We start from the raw sequence: 19,308 nt of genomic DNA, 5'->3' as shown, positions 1-19,308 counted from the left end.
TAATAAAATACATAATGCGGTTATAATAAAATATTAACTTTAAGTAATTCAAAGTACTTTAAAATATGAAAATAATCGAGCAATATGTATTTATATTTTAGAAAATACGCCACTGCCAGGTAATGAGATTCAGGACCTAACACATCTGGAATGGATCAACCATCAAAAATTCCTGGGATTTTTCGACTACAGGGATTCAATCCCGGACCTCTGGAGCGGTAAGCTGAAACTCGGTCATCCAATTGAAAATTTGATGATTTGTGTTGACATACGAAAATAAAACAAACGAGCAATTATTTATGGTAATGTCGCAATGCCAGATGGTAATTTTTAATCATAATCTTAATTTATTTAATTTAAAATATATGCTCTCTATTTGAAATTAGTAGTGTGCTCTGTACGTCATACTATATCAGACGAATGACAATTATTTTCGGTTTTTTTCTATTAAAAACTTCAATAAACTGATATTACCTTTGACCTACTTAATTACATATAAAGATACAATATGTAATATAAGGAAAATGTAATTATATGCGACGGTGGTATAGTGGTTAGCATAGCTGCCTTCCAAGCAGTTGACCCGGGTTCGATTCCCGGCCGTCGCAGTTGTTTTTTTAATACGAAAATGTTTTACACGTATCACAAGAATATTTTTAGTATTTGTTCTTCAAACTCAAATGAAAATTTTAGCCTTTTAGAACCTTTGTCCATAAGATGTTACCATTTAGAAAACCTTTTCAACTTTTAAAACAGCTAAAATGTGAAGCAATTAATTAAAGGTCGAGAGGTTGAGGAGATAAAGAGAGTCGGATTTAGTGACGATTTTACTCATTATTAACATTTACAATTTTTTTTTAATAAAAGCCATCCCTATCCTCAAAATTAAGCTTTTTGCCATTTTAAAATAGTTAAAAATATAAAGTTTTTCAAACAAAATATCATAACAAAGGGCGTCACTGAATGTGGCTAGGAACCTAAGTTTATAAACACAAGGTCAAGACACCATACCGTGATGATTGCGGCAATCGCCATTTTGAGTCTTTTTCGATGTGTACGGTGTTTCTAGAGCCAAGCTGATTGTTTGTTTTTTTTCGATCTCAATTAGTTGGATTTCTTTTAATATGTATATTTTTATATGCAGCAAATAGCATTGTTTGTATCAAAATATGAATTTCTAAAAGCAATAATAATTATAAAATAGTTACAAATTTCAGTCAAATTTTTCTTATTGCATATATTCGAGCAATCTTGTATGGCTATTGTTTCTGCTAAAGAAAAACGTCAACTAGAAGAGGAAAATTATTTCTGTAGTCTTCTAAGCAAGTAATCATTTATTAATTCTTAAACCATCACCCTTGTCGTTTTATCAGATGGAAAACGAAACAATCTTATACCTTTGTCTTTCGAAGTTTTTACAATTCGGTGCTAAATAATAAACCATTTATATATATAACAAGAAATCCCACTAATTGAGACCGAAAGAAACAATCAGCTTCGCTCTAGAAACACCGTACACACCGAAAAAGACTCAAAATGGCGACTGCCGCGATCATCACGTATCGTGTCTTGACTTTATGCATATGTTAACAGTTATATTCTTTAATTGTTTTTAGTGTTATTTCTCATTTACGTGTATAGTCTTATTTTTTACTTATTTACCCTTAAAGTCATAAAATTACAACTTTCACATAAAGAAAAGAAAAAAAAGAAAACGTTGTTCAAGCATTTTCTATAAAGAGCGGTTAACCAAGAGGGAGGAAAATAGTACTGTACTGTATTTCTTCGCAAATACAAGTGGCGCCATCTGTTATCACTAAACGATTTTATATAAAAATAAAATATTTAAGCTGCGAAAATAACTTTAAAAATGGTATATTTTGTGCTTTATAAATCTCTCAAAGTACCGTATATTTGGCGCAGAAGTTTTATTATTTTATAACACAGCATATTTTAATCAACAGGGTCGTGCAAAGATATTGGAGGGCTATTGCGAAGAGGGCTCTTTTGCTCCTTTTCCTATGTCTAGACAAAGATAAACAAATAAATACATATATAGATTATTCTAAATTAATGATTGCATCGTACAGTCATTTTATTTTTATTTTGTTACCTGTTTTAATTTTTTTCTTTTAATATACTTTTCGTTCTGAGGCTATGGTTCAGGGTACTTAATTAATGTATTCACATTTACACAGTCTTATATAATGTTAAATACAGAAAATTTATTATAATGTGTAAGTTGTCAGGATGGCCGAGCGGTCTAAGGCGCTGCGTTCAGGTCGCAGTCCAGTTCTCTGGGCGTGGGTTCGAATCCCACTCCTGACACTCATTTTTTAGCTTAATCTCAAGGAAAAATGTTTATAAAAAAAAGTGTTTTCAATAAAATTTAGACAGAAAATTCTGTATACAAGTGTACTAAAAGTGCTATTTAATCTGTAATAATGTAAACTCCACGTAATAAACACAATTTTTATTACAACGCACATTTGTTGCTGAATATATAAAAATCAAATATATAAAAAACGAACACGTGTTTTATTAATCTGATAAAATAAAACTTATATACAATCTCCTAATATAGGAGAAATATATCAATATCTACAAATCTGGAGATGATAATTCTTCATCTGTGGATGTTTCTTCGTATAAAGATATAGAATCGTCGCTCTTTATCTCGTATAATTCTGTTAAAATCGTTTCCAAGTTGGTTAATAAATGTTTAGCATTATCTATGCTAAATACCATAGGGGGTTTGAATTTTAATACGTTTTCATATATTCCATCTGTACTCATTATTATCAATTCTTCCTTTAGTCTAAAGATAAAGAAATATATTTTAAAAAAAAAGGGAAACTTTGCATAAACAGAATGTTTATGTGTTTATAAAGAAGAAAAAGCATACCTAGAGATAACATATTTCGCTTCATCAGTTGCTGGCTCCTTTGTTTTCTTATCTTTAACTAATTCAATCCCGATAAACAAACCTTCTCCTCTAAAAAACAAGTATAAAAGTAATCATTTTTAGACTTTTTTTAGACTTTAAAATTGCAAAGTAATAGAAAACTATATACATACCTGACGTCACCAATTATAGATTGCCTTTTCATCATGTCCTTGAAAGATTTTAATAAATAATTTCCGACATTTGTAGCATGACTCATTAAAGATTCGTTTTCAATAACGTCTAGTACAGCATTAGCTACAGCTAAAGAAACGGGATTACCACCGTACTGTAAAGTACACAATAAAAAAAAAATGGTAGTTTAATATATGTTAAAACTATTTAAAATTTCCTTTAAAAAGTAAAAAAAAAAAATGAATTTAAAAATCTTACAGTATTAAAATATCCAACTCCTATTTCTTCGAAGCTTTTAGCTATTTCTGGTGTCGTAACAACAGCAGCTACGGGATGACCGTTACCAATTGGTTTACCAAGAGTTACGATATCAGGAACGATGTCTAGATGTAAGGATTAAAAAAAAAGAAAATTATATAAATAAATTAAAAATAAATTTTAAAATATTAACTAAAAAACTAATATTTACCCGATCCTTGTAATTCAAATGCCCACATTGATTTCCCAACTCTTCCAAATCCGGTCTGTACTTCATCAGCAATACAAATACCTCCAGCTTCTCTTACATATCTAAAAGTTATGAATCATTGCTGATAAGATTAAAAGATAACAAAACAGACAAACAGTTTTATTAAAAAAAAAAAAATAATAATAATAATAACCTATAAACATTTCTTAGATAATTCTTAGGAAGAATGACTTGTCCTCCGCAACTGATCATAGATTCTGCAATAAATGCTGCAATATTTCTACCTCTGTTATGCACTTGATTAATGAGATCTCTTATATCGTTGGCATACAATTTTCCTATTTCCTCTTCCGAATATTCATTTTTAGTATATTTTCCACGATAAGAACAAGGTAAGTCAGCCTGTAAATTTTTTATAATTAGTTTTTTCTCTATTCCCCCTTACAATTACATATTGCTGCATAATCTGAGGAACAATACCACTTACCACATGAACCCATTTTTTATGTCCTCCACTGATTTTCTTAAACTTGTATGGACTTAAATCGGTCGTTGACGTTAAATGTCCATGGTAGGCGCTACAAAAAAAATAAAAATTAGTACTAAATTAAATTTATATAACGCCAAAAAAGAGGAGATAACTTACTCATCGATTACAATAACGTCTTTGTGTTTTGTGTAATTCCTGGCTAATCTTAATGCTAAGTCGTTGGCTTCGGATCTAAAATGGCAACATAAATTAATATTTAAATATTCTTTATAATCATTTTAAATTACCAAAAACTTACCCAGAATTAACGAAGAAACAGACTGAAAGTTTATTAGGAAAATAACTTGTTAAACGTCGGGCATATTCGACAATATTATCGTGAAGATATCGGTTATTAGTGTATAATAAACTCATCTGTTCGGCTCCCTTCTGTACGACGTGAGAGTGACAATGGCCAACTGTAAATGAATTGAATTTAATAAAAGAAAAAGAAATTTATAATATTTAAACTGAGTTTTAAGATATTTTTAGATGAGTCAACATTTCATACTGTCAACTAGAAGACGTCTAATAATAGGATTTGGCAATAGTTCCTATATACAGAAAGGTTTTTGTCTTATAAAATATATTATTAGAATTTAAAATAAAATTTTTCTAACTCACCGTGAGCAACATTATTTATGCAATCTAGATATTGTCTGCCAAATTCGTCATACATATATTGCCCTTCTCCTCTTACTATTTTAAGAGGATCTGACTTAAAAAATAACGTACATGACCCACTAAAAATAGAAAATAAATTTAAAAAAAATAAATATAAAATTAAGAATTAAAGAATAAAATATAAGTTTAAAACTTTATACTCTGCTCTGAACTTTATTTATTGATCAAGTTTCTAATATATGAATCCCTGGCAACAATATGCAGCGCAATACATGAAACACATGAACAAAACAGGTTTAGTTCATATGTATTCAATGTATTAAATATATATTTTCATTAATAAAATAAATATATTATAAGATACCTTACCCAATATAATGTTTTCTTAGTTTAATAGTTTCTTCCTTAGTAAATTTTTCTAAAGGACCTTTCTCCATTGTTCTTTTCGGTCTCCATCTCAAATACTAATATTTATAGTATAAGTCTAATATGACCTAAATGCTGATTGGTTAGATGATAGCGAGTTTATATTATATTAACCAATAGGATAGACGAATTTAATTACCGTTACGGGTGGGTCTAACACACCTCTTGTAATACTATTTTACTAATTATATATCAATAATTAATTGTTAATTTAAAAAAAAATAATAATTATTATTATTTTAAATTAATTTTTTATATATAAATCTAGAAAAAAGAATTTAATTTTAGGAATTATTACAACATTTATAAGAGGAAATATTGCAATAATAATAATTATTCAATTTCTAGTGTATTAATTTCCTATATACAAAAGAATCATATTTTTAAATATTTATTTTACATTTTATAAATTAATAAATTATATTTTTACTGTTTTTATACGTTAATTTCTTTACATAAAATAGACTCTGTATATTGTATTTAACAACGCTTATGTGTGATTTTTAACTGTAGATATTCTTTTATATTGTTTCAAGTATCTTAAATAGAATAATCAGATGAATAACATATCTTTTTTATCATTTATCTAAGAGATTGCGATGTTGTTTATCTGTAATGGTAAGGAGCAGTCACGTGTATCACATACACCGGGGTGTGTTGGATACACGCACTTTGCACGTGAACAGTTTGGCTAATCAAAACTGTTCGAGAGTCGGGTGTGTTATTGCGATGACATTGCAGTGACCCCAGTGTCAGCTGTATCAAGGTTTCACGTGATTCCCGAGTGACTATGTCACTTGTTGCTATTGAAGAATTTTTAATGAGTGCTTAACGATACAATTCAAATTTCATACGAAAATAAAAGGAAATAGAATTATTAAGTGATTTTTCTTATCTTAATTTATACTTTATATATTATAATTTTAATAGGGGGGGTTGACTGTATATTGTTATAGATACAGAGAAGAGAATGGTAACAGATATCGACGGAAAGTTTCCTTTGATAAAAATTTTATTACATAGAAAACAGATTACACGATGAACATTTTGACATATATTTACAATGAATTAAGGAAGAGAAATTAAGGTTAGTTATTCAGCCTATTATCGGTATAATAATGTAATCTATTGAATTTCAGATACAATTTCGGTTGAAGACATCTAATGACAGATCGCATTGAATTACAGTTTGCATAACCGAAGCAATTTATTTAATAATTTCCTATTTCTAATTTGTTCCGGCTTATTAGGACATTCGTACAAACTTATATTTCTAAACATAATGCAAGGCACGATTAAGATCGACACAGAAATAATCTTCGCAGGTCCTTGACTAATTTTGCTTCCATCATAATGAAGAGTTAGTTAATATGTTTGTATTCATGACACTATTCTTGATCCCTCGATTTCATTGTTATTTTATTATTAATTATAGCGGAAATAAACAATTCAATGTCAAAGATATACAAAGCAAAAATTATTTTCATTTTACATGTCAAGATTAAAATATATTTGCTTTTCCTTCCGCCGATAACATGAAAGGAGAAAACAGTATCAAGCAGTGGAAAAAAAAAAAATAATGATACGGACGGAGTTCCTTTTCAATAGTCGCAATCACAAAGTGTACAGAAGAATAGCCATTATTATGGCTTCTCCTGTTTAATTTAACATTCTCTATTCCAGTGGCGCGTCATCCCATAGACAAAGGCAATTGTCTGAGGTCACCAAACCAATCTTTTATAAGAAAATTTCTCCCAAAATATTCTTCCTAAGAAAAATGTCTGAAATCAAAACTGTACGTGGGGTCACCTAATTCAAATTCGCCTGGACCCCATGGAACTATAACGCGCCACTGCTCCATTCCAATGATTAGTACTGTACTGTACGTAAAAAAACAAAATTTTGGTACAAATGTAGCTGTTTTTTTCCTTTTTGCAGCTGAAAGAAAAACAAAAATACTTTATTTTTGTTTAAAATTATCTTAAGACGTACAAAAATAACTCTGCTCTATATTAATAACACGAAATGTCATTGTATGTCACCAGTACTAGAATAAAAAAAAAACAAAGAGTGATATATAATAAACTTTATTTATATTCGGCAATAGACACACGTTGAAATTACAATTTTAAAAGTGCAAACTATCCTAGTAAAACTTCATTTAGCGGACTAACAGACCCAGTGACAGATTAAGACCTTCCGTGACTCCTACACACAGAAGATTGGGCACTTATATATAATTTTATCACATCTTAAATTAATAACGTGTAATTTTAACTTTAGAATTATTTATAAATTATTATATACAATTAAAACTGTGAAATTGTTCCTAGTGTCTGGGCCCCTCACGTAATCAATGGACAATCGGGCATTGATAAGACCTTGTATTACTTTCTAATACAGTGGGTCACACCATATTAACTAAAAATGGATTTGGACTTTTTTTGTTTTTTTTACCAAATTTTCAAATACCATCGGCTGCCTATTGCTCTGAACAATAAGAAATCGAATCCGGGCGAACAACTCCAGGAATTTTTCATGGGCAATGGGTCTTTGGGGCCGACATTATTCGGGATTATTGAATAATGTCGGCCTCCGTCCCTCACCATTCGGAAGTCCCTATTGTGGATCTATCCGAACACACGATGGGGCTGAAAAAAGTCCTCTTATTGCCCACAGCGCGGAAAGAGATAAGAAATATTTCACAATTTTAATTAATCTATGAAAAAATATTTTGTTATTGCAATGTATCTACACTTATTACGCAATGATTTATTCATATATTGTTTTAATTTAACCTTCATATTTATTTACTTTCTCACATTGAAAATTGTATTAAAACTTTATACAAGTAGACCCCCCTATAACACTGTAGATAATTCCGTGTTATATGAATTCCATGTTGTACAAGTCACTTAGATTTTACAAATACGTGAGCCGTTCACAGCCAGGCACACGTATTTGTAAAATCTAAGTGACTCGTACAACATGGAATTTATATAAAACGGAATTATGAACAATGTTATAGGGGCAGTGGCGTAGCGAACATAACTGGCGCCCGGGGCACGACACTTTATTGGCGCCCCTCCCCCTCCAGAAACAAATCTTGTTTGTCTTTGAGACCATTTTGCGCCCCTCTGCGAATGGCGCCCGAGGCATGATAAACTCCCTTGCCCTCCCTCGCTACGTTAGTGAGGGGTAATGAAGTTCAACGAAAATTAAATGAAACAGAAAACACTGTGCCTATTAAAGACAAAGAGTAAACATTTTAAAATGCAGATTTCAATGCTGATACCATTGTTCCAATTGACAAGATTTTCTCATTTCCTGACTCATCAAAGAAGAGATAAATAGAACAAAAGAAACAACATTCTGAAGTTCTTACAGGAACACCCATGAAATGTTTGTATAGGGAAAAGAAATAAGAAGAAAGAGCAGAAAAATTCAAAATTTCCTGTAAGAAGAACCGAATTAGAATAAAAGGAGAATGGTATTTAATGAGGAATCAACAGATGAGGAGGATTATAATGAGAAAGATCTTTGTGATGATAAGGAAGACGATGATATAGATGCAAGCAATGTGAAATTTCTTATGGATACTACGATTATAAAAGCTGCAGATGAATTGATATCGTTTTGATATTGTTAAAAACAGTTATTTAATTATCTATGATAAGCTTATCAGTTAATATTATATTGATATACGTTTCTTCATAGTATTTTTTTGCAATTTCTCAATTGTTTCTTGTGTTTCCGTATTTAAATACTATGCTACGAATCAATAGGATATTCGTGCTAAAATTTTATTCGCAAATTAATTCCTGCTTACCTGTAATTAATATTTTAGTAGAGAATTATTCATAATAGAATTAAATTACTGTGTAATATTATCTAATATATACTGTTAATTAATTTAATCCTTATTGTTTGCATATTTAACTCACAATAAAAATTTGAGACTTTTAAAAGATTAATTTTATAACTAATAAAATTCCATTTCTTTAATAAATTATTGTATAATATGAATTGATTGAATGTAAATTTTTACATTGAAACACAAAGAAAGCTTCTTCAATGGTATTATTATTATGGTGATAAAAGAAAAAATAAAAATATAACACTGTTGATTATTCCGTTTTATATGAATTCCATGTTGTACGAGTCACTTAGATTTTACAAATACATGTGCCGGGTTGTGAACGGCTTATGTATTTGTAAAATCTAAGTGACTCGTACAACATGGAATTCATATAAAACGGAATNGCCCCGAGATCGTCGACTCCTGAAGTAATATCGAAGGACCTTCCTCTTAGGACTTTCGTCATCTGAGAAAAGGGAACCTGAAGATTAGACCTCCACCGACAGATAAAAGTATATTATTGTTGTAAGATATATTTTGTAAGTTAAAATAAACCGGGCCATCATAATGGCGGCCATTTTGAATGCAACTCCCGAAACTATAAATGGGAAGGGAATCATATGACACATCATTTACGGTCAGAACCTCACAAGGAATTGATTGCTGAAAGATTTATTCTTCTACCTCGAACAATTACAAAGTTATTATGTTTGCTTTGTTGTTACAGGTTGAAAAACAGACAACATAATGCCTCTAACACAGGACGAACGCATCGAAATCGTTCTGATGGCAGGGGAGAAGAGTTCCAGGGTGATTACATAGGCCCGGACGTAAGTGTGACACAGGTTCTCGGTGTGGATGACATTGATTAAAATCCTGAGTAAACATCGAATATAAAAATTTCAGTGACTTTCTTTCCCATGCTTTATACATCACGAAATGTAGAACAATTTTTTTACTGCTCACTTCTCTGGCCGACAATTAATAATTTAGCGCTCTTACGGTGAAAAACAAAACATTCTGTATCGTTTTCGATCAGAATTAGTGTAATTTGGTGCAATACAACCTGACATGTTAAATTATTAATGGCGCGAATCGTGGCAAAGTATGTAAAATATACGGCAACGGTATCGTCACTATAATTACGTCCTTCAAATTATTATTATTCTGGGATAAGTTATCGATAAATATGATTTAAAATAACGATAAAATTACTTATAAAATCTAATCTTTGCTGTTGATTTAGAATCGGAGAACGTTTAACGAAGTATAAAGTAAAGAAAAAATCCCCGTAAAACTACGTACGAATAAATTACACAAGTGCTTTGATATAATATTGTAATTAAAATTTATAGTCTGAGTGCAAACGTGCTTAAAATAAGACAAAATAAGACAAAATAATTCCAATTATTAATACTTCTTTTTATAAATTTGTGAATAAAATAGTCATATAATCGTATTTATAAATAGTTATTTTATATACAGTGGGAAAATCTTTCTAACATAACAGTACAAGTCGACCCCCCCCCCTATAACACTGTTGATTATTCCGTTTTATATGAATTCCATGTTGTACGAGTCACTTAGATTTTACAAATAAGTGTGCCGGGTTGTGAACGGCTCACGTATTTATAAAATCTAAGTGAATCGTACAACATGGAATTCATATAAAACGAAATAATCAACAGCGTTATAGGGGGTCGACTGTATTCAATTATCGCTCTCGTGAATCATAAAACATTCTGTTTTTAATTAAAATTTAGCAGACAAATTAAAAAATAAGAATAATAACTAATAAATAAGACCTTTTTCTTCATCGATAAATAAGTTTCAATATGTGTTTATCTGTTTTTAATAACACTGTTTGGTTAGTAAGAAAACACTCTTAAGTGAAAAAATATGTGGAATTTCTCATAATTAAATAAAATAATTTACAAAATACGACTGTTTTATTATCTTTAAAAATAAAAAATAATAAATTTTAATTTTAAATTTTAAATCGTCAAAAAACTATGTCAAGGAATAGACTAAAGTGCAAAGATCTTTAATATTTTATTAAGGTTTTTTTTTTTTAAAATAAAATGTTGAATATATTAAATTTTCTTTTATATTCTTACTCATCTTGTTTTGTCTGATAAAAATTGTTTATGGGAATTTTAGAGTTCAAGTAAAAACATAACTTGGATTTATCTAATAAAGTATACGAGATGAGTTCAGATTGTCTTGACACTCGTTTATATCGATTGGTGTTGAATGATTTCCGATATTATCCGTTGCTAAGGTGTTAAATATCGTGATAAGTGTAACCAGTACACACTTGTGTCGCCATCTGACAAAGGAACAATACGTGAATCATCAATAAAATATAGAATGCATAGAAATTCCTAAACAATCCCTAATCGTTACAAAGCAAAAATTTTTTTTTGCAGAAAATTCGCTTATTTTTCGTATAAAAATTCTGTATTTATTTCTGTCATTATAATTATTATTATTTTTTTTTAAATAATTAATACTGATGTTCCGTCTAATAAATGGTGTTCCAAGTCCCATAAAGATTGAGAACCATTTCCCTAATGTTTCCGGACTTTTGTGTAGTGTTTGTAAAGAAAACTATGGAAGAAATATCGATAATTACATTATGCAATCGCTACAGGTGTGTTATTTCGCGGTCGAATTCTGAGAATTATATTATTATTATTTTATCACGTCTCATCTACAATTCTTATGAACTGTTGCAGGAAGGTTTTTCTTTTTACTGTATTAGGTGAATTGATACTATTAAATTTTGGTGATTAATTAAAGGTCTAAGGATGGGAAGGTAAAGAGGGTCGTGTGTACCTCCAGTAGGAATAGACTTTTAATGAAGATTTTATTAATAGTTTTAGGTTTATACAATGGGATGATGATCTACGGATGTTAAAGATAAGGTAAATGAGGATGAGATGGTAAACCGGTTGAATTTTCTCCTTAATTATAATGTTCGAAAAATAGAGATCACGCCTACAGCATAAAAGATGAAGAAAATTGCATCGAACTTCAGAGAAATCATGCAATTTATTTCCTTAACAATAGAATCGTGCCGGACACCTTTAAGGGGAAAATTTTCGATTGAAATAACGTGACTTCTGGGTTTATATCAGAAGTTCTTATATAGTTAATCGGGTCCTCCTCTCCCTAAGCTTTCCATATCTGGTCTCGATTTTCAATTATATTACTCAGTTCTGGAGATTAAGGAAAGACAGACGGACGGACATTATGCTATTTCAAATTGCAGCCCAAACATCTATAGCAAGTCACAGCGACGAACACATATCATCACTCAATAATTGATTAAATTGGAAGAAGATAAACCTTCCAATTTATGGTTCCTTCATTATATAACATATTAAATATAGAACATTTTAATTATGTATAGAAATCATCCATTTATTACACATCACAAATTGCTTCAATTTTAGACTTCCCATTTAGTTTTTCTTAACCACGATGTATGAGAACCAATAAGCACGTATTTGTAAGGATTCTTATGATATTAGAAAGCAACTATTTAAAATTGTTCTTTTAAATCCCGTGTAAAAGAGAAAAATCTTACAAGTATTCTTAGCAGTATATCGATCAATCTTCATTGATCGATCAAAATTACCAACTGGCCAACATGGTCGTAGCCTCTTTTCAGTAATTTAAGAGTGTGGGCTATGGTAAAGACCAATAAATCCAAGAAGTTCTAATACAATATGACAAGAGGTTAAATCTGTATGCTGTTTAAAAGATTATCTTGTGAGGCTTTAGAAGTGAACCGGAACCACACGAAAATGTAAGAGGAATTTATAAAATTATAACATTAAAATAAAGAAAATTTATGATCATATAAAGAAATGTTAAATGTAACAAAAGAAACAAAAGAAAGTATTGTAACAATAGAGTAATAAAGTCCCATGACCGACAATCTTCGATAGGGATCGAATTGACAAACGATGTTGACTCATCCCGCGATCTAAGTTCCGATCTCGTTACACTTAGTAACTAGTGAAGATCAATTAGAAAGCTAAGGTGAGTCGGATCGATCCATCGAGATGTTCGATCTGGGACCCGAAAAGGTTATAAAATCGGAATTCCAAGAACACAGAGGGCTTCTCTCTTGTACTTCTGAATGTGCCACCTCTTCCTCAAAAGGATTATTTTCATTCCTTAAATTAATTAACTCGAAATCGGAATAAGCATTTCCTCTTCTAACATCCTATAACAACGCCCCGAGATCGTCGACTCCTGAAGTAATATCGAAGGACCTTCCTCTTAGGACTTTCGTCATCTGAGAAAAGGGAACCTGAAGATTAGACCTCCACCGACAGATAAAAGTATATTATTGTTGTAAGATATATTTTGTAAGTTAAAATAAACCGGGCCATCATAATGGCGGCCATTTTGAATGCAACTCCCGAAACTATAAATGGGAAGGGAATCATATGACACATCATTTACGGTCAGAACCTCACAAAGAATTGATTGCTGAAAGATTTATTCTTCTACCTCGAACAATTACAAAGTTATTATGTTTGCTTTGTTGTTACAGGTTGAAAAACAGACAACATAATGCCTCTAACACAGGACGAACGCATCGAAATCGTTCTGATGGCAGGGGAGAAGAGTTCCAGGGTGATTACATAGGCCCGGACGTAAGTGTGACACAGGTTCTCGGTGTGGATGACATTGATTAAAATCCTGAGTAAACATCGAATATAAAAATTTCAGTGACTTTCTTTCCCATGCTTTATACATCACGAAATGTAGAACAATTTTTTTACTGCTCACTTCTCTGGCCGACAATTAATAATTTAGCGCTCTTACGGTGAAAAACAAAACATTCTGTATCGTTTTCGATCAGAATTAGTGTAATTTAGTGCAATACAACCTGACATGTTAAATTATTAATGGCGCGAATCGTGGCAAAGTATGTAAAATATACGGCAACGGTATCGTCACTATACTGTAGCACAAAATGGCGGATGCGCATACTTGCGCAGATGTGTCCTATTTTATAAAACGAAGTCATCGTCATGTGACGATATTACTTGTACGTTGTACTTTGTTATGAAGTACTTGGTCATGAAAACTGTGTATTTTTTTCATTAATAAATGTAAGTAAATTAACAAAACGACAATAAAAATGTGATTTTGTAACATAAAAGTCATCAGATGGCGACACTTAACAGAATCAGATGTCGCCATCTGGTGGTGATTTTTGATTCAAATTTTTATATTCGATGTTTACAAATATAGCCTATATATACAGTATTTCCTATAAGATTATAAATATTAAGTTATTTTTACATATTTTTCTTTCTAATTAAAAAAGTGTATATTAATTATAAATTTTAATGGATTAAGTTGTGTTTAACAAAAGTAGGACAAATAGTGCATTAACCCCTTGAGCAACTATATAAAATTTTCAAGGACCAAAAAAAAAAAAAAATAGAATTATAAATATTTATAAATGAATTTATAAAAGTAATACTTTTATCATCTATTTTTAACAATTTCAAATTCATTTTTTTTATCTTTATAAATAAGAGCTTACTTTAAATTTTAATTTTGTAAAAAAGCAAATTTTTCTATGTAAAATATGCATTTAAATTGAAGCAGACATATTCATCACTCCATCAATTCGTAGATGCACGAGAGATGACGTCACAGCTTTTCCAACTGTCATAGAACGAGCTACTACGTCAGCAGACTCGCAAATTTCCATTATTGGTGAAGTTCCAAGTACAGTAAAACTCCGATTAACCGGACGGCCCGAGATTTCACTTAATTCGGATAATTGGAGTTTTACTGAATTTACATCTGAATTTACATCTGTAAAACGTGAACGTCGAACGTCGAGCGCCGCTTACTTGTAGGCGGCGCTCGACGTTCACGTCTTACAGATGATAAACTTCGGCCGCAACCTCGCTAATCTCTGATTGTGTGTACTATGGCTTTCTGTATAATACCTCACATTATCACGAATACTCTTAATTACTACACCCTTAATTTAGCTTTCTTAGTGTTTAAAAATTACAGATTATTTTTATAATAAATAATATTTTTTTCTGTTTTTTTTTTTACATTTAAGGAAGTTTGCCAATCGATGTAACACACATAAAAACAATACGTGACACATTACCACGGGGTTATTTTCACGTATCGACAGGAGAAGGAAACAGGAAGTGCAAAATCCAAGTTAGTGTGACGTATATATCTACAGAAAAAGAATTATAAATAAACTTACAAATATAAATTTTATTATATTAATTCAAAGTTTACTATTATTATTATTATTATTAACACTAAAATATTATTTCCAAATCTCATTAAGGAAAAGATATGCGGCTAGATATCTGCTTAAGTACATTAAAGTACAGTACATATTACTTCCTGAATGACATTAGAAGTGTTTCGGTTTCTCCTCGGCATGTCATTAAAGGAAATTATTCCATTAATTCTGCGTTTATCAATCGTGTGCCAATCGATAAACGTGTAAAATTTGCCTTTATCATCGAATATCTCTCCATTGATCACAATAATAAAGACATACAAAACAGCATAACCAACACACCAATTCATAGATACGTTTATAATAAAAAAAACTATAAGGAAAAAGGATGGTAATTGTTAAATTTAAAATTATAAAATTGAAAACTATATTAATTTAAATAATAACAAAAATGTAATTTTACTAAACGAAAATTAAATAAAAAAACATTTTTAGTTTGTCAAATCAAAAAGAGATGGCGACACTATATAATATCCAAATAATCGAAGATGATTTTTACCACAATCCTCATCATAATTATAAAGAAAATAATAATTAAAATTTATGATTTTTTAATATTAAAAGTAATTTATTTTTTATTTTATTTCTTAGGTATTTTTTATGTTTTAGAAATAAAAATCTTATTTGTCTACTGCTTGAACCGACCCCTGGCGGGAAGTTATTTAAGATCCATAGATATCTTAAAATAATTATATAATTAATTCAAAAATATAAACAATAAACGTCGGGAAATTTAATAAAAAAATCGTTAAATTTAATTTAAATTATTACTAACCACTTTTATTATTTTTCCGGCACTCTTAAAATTAAGTTTATACACAGTTTTAAATGTTGCCTGGAAAGTTAAGCAACTCGTTGCTGACTTTTTAAACTTGCTTTTGTATTGTGCCTTTAAATCTTGTAACTTAAATTTCATCCACTTCTAATTAAAATAGACGGCTGAAACTTGGAGGATATACCAAAATCTGATGACAATACATTTTGATAGTGTTGTAGAGAGTACCGCTATCCTCGCCATCTCTCCAAAACACGATAAACATATAGAATTTAATCATGTTTATAAATATTCTGTAGAAATAGAGGTGAGACCACCCCATTACTTACGCGTGAGATCAGCGAAGAATTAGAAGAAATGTTCTGCTGTTAGAACTAGTATAGATCTTTAAGCTGGGTAAGCCGCAACGTTTATAGAAGTTTCAAAGAATTGGTACACATCAGCATATCCTCCTCACAAAAGTTGAGTGTGTGTCTATGCGTACGCCGCAACAGTCGGCATTATAGTAAATACCTCTTTCTCCCTTCGGTTGGCCGGCGGTAAAAAGATGAAAGATAAATTAAATTTTAAAAAAGAGCCTATTGAAAATTCTAAAAATATATTTTATATTTTTGCTACACACCCGAGGCACTCTCGCGACACACCATTGGAAAACACTGTAGCAGAGAATGACTAGAAAAATTCATGAAACGTAGATACGGTAGTAATATTGTTGTGTAGTAGTAGTAGTAGTGTGTGCTTTTCTAGTAAATAAAAAAAGAAATGTTCTTGTGAATTACAAGCAGTTTTTATTACTTGGGAGGGGAAACCATGAAGCGCAGTGTGGAAAGAAGGTTGAACTATATTTCTCTCTCTTTTTTTATTATTATTAATGGTTTGAATGCGAAATTCTTTGAGATTGAACCGGGTACTGTACCAAGAGATAAAATGCCTCTATGTATGTAATAAAAACAATCCAGCAACGGGTTACTTACCTTTCTCAACTGCGTGTGTGGCGCCATTTTGTTATGATATTTTATTATTAAAAACTTTTTATATTTTTAATTATTATAAAATGGACAGAAAACCTTAATTTTGAGGGTAGGGATGAGTTTTATAATAAAATTGTAAATGCTAATAACGAGTAAAATCGCCATTAAGTCCGATCCTACTCGAGATATGACACGACCACTTTATCTCCCCATCCCAATGACCTTTAACCATGAAAATTTAATAGCGAGTTGGGTTAGAGTTAATGACGATTTTACTCGTTATTAGCATTTGCAATTATTTTTTTCTTACGAAACCCAGCCCTACTTTCAGAATTAAGCCTTTTGCAATTTTATAATCGTTAGACTTTAGACTCAGTGCCAGATTAATCAATAGACAAATAAGATAAATGTCTAGGGCCCGTAATTTGGAGGAGTCCGACTTTGGGCATTATATGTACAGTGGGTAATCAGTTAACGAACAGATCGGTTAACGAACAAATCGGTTAACGAACAAATCGGATAACGAACACTTTCGAGAAAGATTTTTATGTTCGGACAACGAACATATGATCGGATACCGAACACCTCACACAGTGGCGGCCTTAGGGGGTGGCGAGCAGGGCAATCGCCCGGGGCCTCGCTCTTGGAGGGGCCTCGCGCAACAACCAAGTAGAAAAAAGTTGATATTTAAAACTTTTTATTTTATCCTTGGCTATTAGTTATAACAATAAAATAAATTTAATTTATAGTACAGTATATATTAATATTAATAAGTGCCTACTATTTCAATTCACATACTTTGCACAAAGGACAAGGGCCTCGCAAAGATCTGCCGCCCAGAGCCTCGCAATGGATAAGGCCGCCGCTGACCTCACAGAATAAATACAAGAAGAAGCGATGTAAAATAATGAATACCGATTGATTTTCTCTTGTTTTCAGGTAACAATTCGAAACATTTCGGAGTGCGGGAGGCGTCGACATCGACGCTTAAGCAGGTTTATACCGATCGGATAGTATTCCTCCGAACTTTGAAACTCTCCCTTGTAATTCCAGCCTTTTATTTTTCTGACAAAACAATTCTTTTATGTATTCACGAGACTGTCGGGTAGGCACTCGTTAAGTTTTGGGTCTGTTTTTCTTTTCGAAAGGTGAGAGTATAATAACAAAGATAGAGAGTGGGCAGAAGATGCCTAATGTTGCTAGGCAGTATGGCGCGAACAGGTGTACAGTAGGCCGAAATTCAATCTTACTGTATTTAAGAAAAATACAGTATAATCAAGAAAACTCAAGCAGCTAAAGGAGTAACAAAAATCACATCTGAGAAATAAATAACATCGAAAAGTTCGTAATGGAACCTGAAAAGGATCTGACGACAGAAGAACGCCAAGAACTCTCGAATGAAGAACACCAAGAAACTCGGCGAGATATGTTTTCTTTTGAAAAAGAGGATTAATGCCGATATCCGCTATTAAAGATCTTTTGAAGAATTATGAGGATGACAGAACAACGGTCTTAGAAATGGCATTAAAACCAGGTTGAGGCTTGGGGATTTCTACAACTGCAATGATATTAATTTAATTACGAAAAATCCTGAAGAAGAGAGAAAAGCAATCGACATTAGACAGATTCTTTAACCCCTTCAAACGGAAAAATCATGACTATTAAAAATGCAAGACTATGTATGTACGTATTTTTCAGGGCTGTAGAGTCGCGTAAAAATCTACCGACTCCAACTCCGACTCCAACTCCAACAGCCCTGGTATTTTTATTATTACATATAAATAAACGTAGTAAGAAAGTATATATTTTTCCAGAACGAATTAATTAAATTTCCATTAAAACCTATGGTAAATCGATAATCGGTTAACGAACAATTCGGATAGCGAACAAAGTCTTGGAACGGATTATGTTCATTAACCGATCACCCACTGTATTTTAAATATTGCTCAAGGATGTTCTAATGTTTAGCCAAATGATTACAGGTGCTACGACTTTAAGGCACAAAGTAAAATCTCAAAGCCTTCAGTCAATTGAATTCATACCTCTCGAGTCAGCACCATGTTTTACCTGTAAAAGAATAAGCAAAGGTTAACATAACTCCCTTGGTTCCTCTCTGTATACCAAAATTTAAAAATATTTTTAAATTTCATACGAAAATTCACGATGAATTTTATAAATATTTAATAATTTTAACTTTTAAATGTACGCAAAATTTAAAAATATTTACTTATTTTTTTGATAAAAGGGATTAAGATACAGACAC

The 19,308-nt window shown here is 31.1% G+C and overlaps 1 protein-coding gene, 1 long non-coding RNA gene and 2 other non-coding genes across 5 annotated transcripts in view; 3 read left to right on the top strand and 1 right to left on the bottom strand.

Moving 5' to 3' along the window:
* LOC111640055 (5-phosphohydroxy-L-lysine phospho-lyase-like) overlaps positions 1–5,256 on the bottom strand; it is a 13,764-nt gene extending 8,508 nt beyond the window's left edge. The window contains exons 1-11 of one of the 2 annotated variants that reach the window (XM_023386062.1): positions 5,071–5,256; positions 4,702–4,820; positions 4,337–4,496; positions 4,195–4,269; positions 4,036–4,126; positions 3,742–3,950; positions 3,549–3,649; positions 3,338–3,462; positions 3,079–3,233; positions 2,906–2,995; positions 2,506–2,818 (exon numbers count right to left, since the gene is read on the bottom strand). In XM_023386062.1, coding sequence (XP_023241830.1) covers positions 2,602–2,818; positions 2,906–2,995; positions 3,079–3,233; positions 3,338–3,462; positions 3,549–3,649; positions 3,742–3,950; positions 4,036–4,126; positions 4,195–4,269; positions 4,337–4,496; positions 4,702–4,820; positions 5,071–5,138 — 1,410 coding nt within the window. In that variant the 5' untranslated portion in view covers positions 5,139–5,256 and the 3' untranslated portion in view covers positions 2,506–2,601. Of the gene's footprint in view, positions 1–2,505; positions 2,819–2,905; positions 2,996–3,078; positions 3,234–3,337; positions 3,463–3,548; positions 3,650–3,741; positions 3,951–4,035; positions 4,127–4,194; positions 4,270–4,336; positions 4,497–4,701; positions 4,821–5,070 lie in introns of those variants that run through there. The other variant, XM_023386061.1, reaches the window with a different exon arrangement.
* Positions 537–608, top strand: Trnag-ucc. The gene has a single exon. It is a non-coding gene; the product is annotated as a tRNA-Gly (tRNA).
* Trnal-cag lies at positions 2,245–2,328 on the top strand. The gene has a single exon. It is a non-coding gene; the product is annotated as a tRNA-Leu (tRNA).
* Positions 5,257–12,962: 7,706 nt separating the features above from the next.
* Positions 12,963–15,219, top strand: LOC111640058. The gene is made up of 3 exons (XR_002759209.1): positions 12,963–13,341; positions 13,557–13,659; positions 15,099–15,219. It is a non-coding gene; the product is annotated as an uncharacterized LOC111640058 (long non-coding RNA).
* The last annotated feature ends 4,089 nt before the right edge of the window (positions 15,220–19,308 follow it).

Source organism: Centruroides sculpturatus, unplaced genomic scaffold (assembly GCF_000671375.1).
Source record: "Centruroides sculpturatus isolate CEXI.00-Female unplaced genomic scaffold, Cexi_2.0 scaffold1258, whole genome shotgun sequence".
NCBI classification, from domain to species: domain Eukaryota; kingdom Metazoa; phylum Arthropoda; class Arachnida; order Scorpiones; family Buthidae; genus Centruroides; species Centruroides sculpturatus.
Note: the sequence above shows the minus strand (reverse complement) of the source record. Positions and strands in the feature narration are given on the sequence as shown.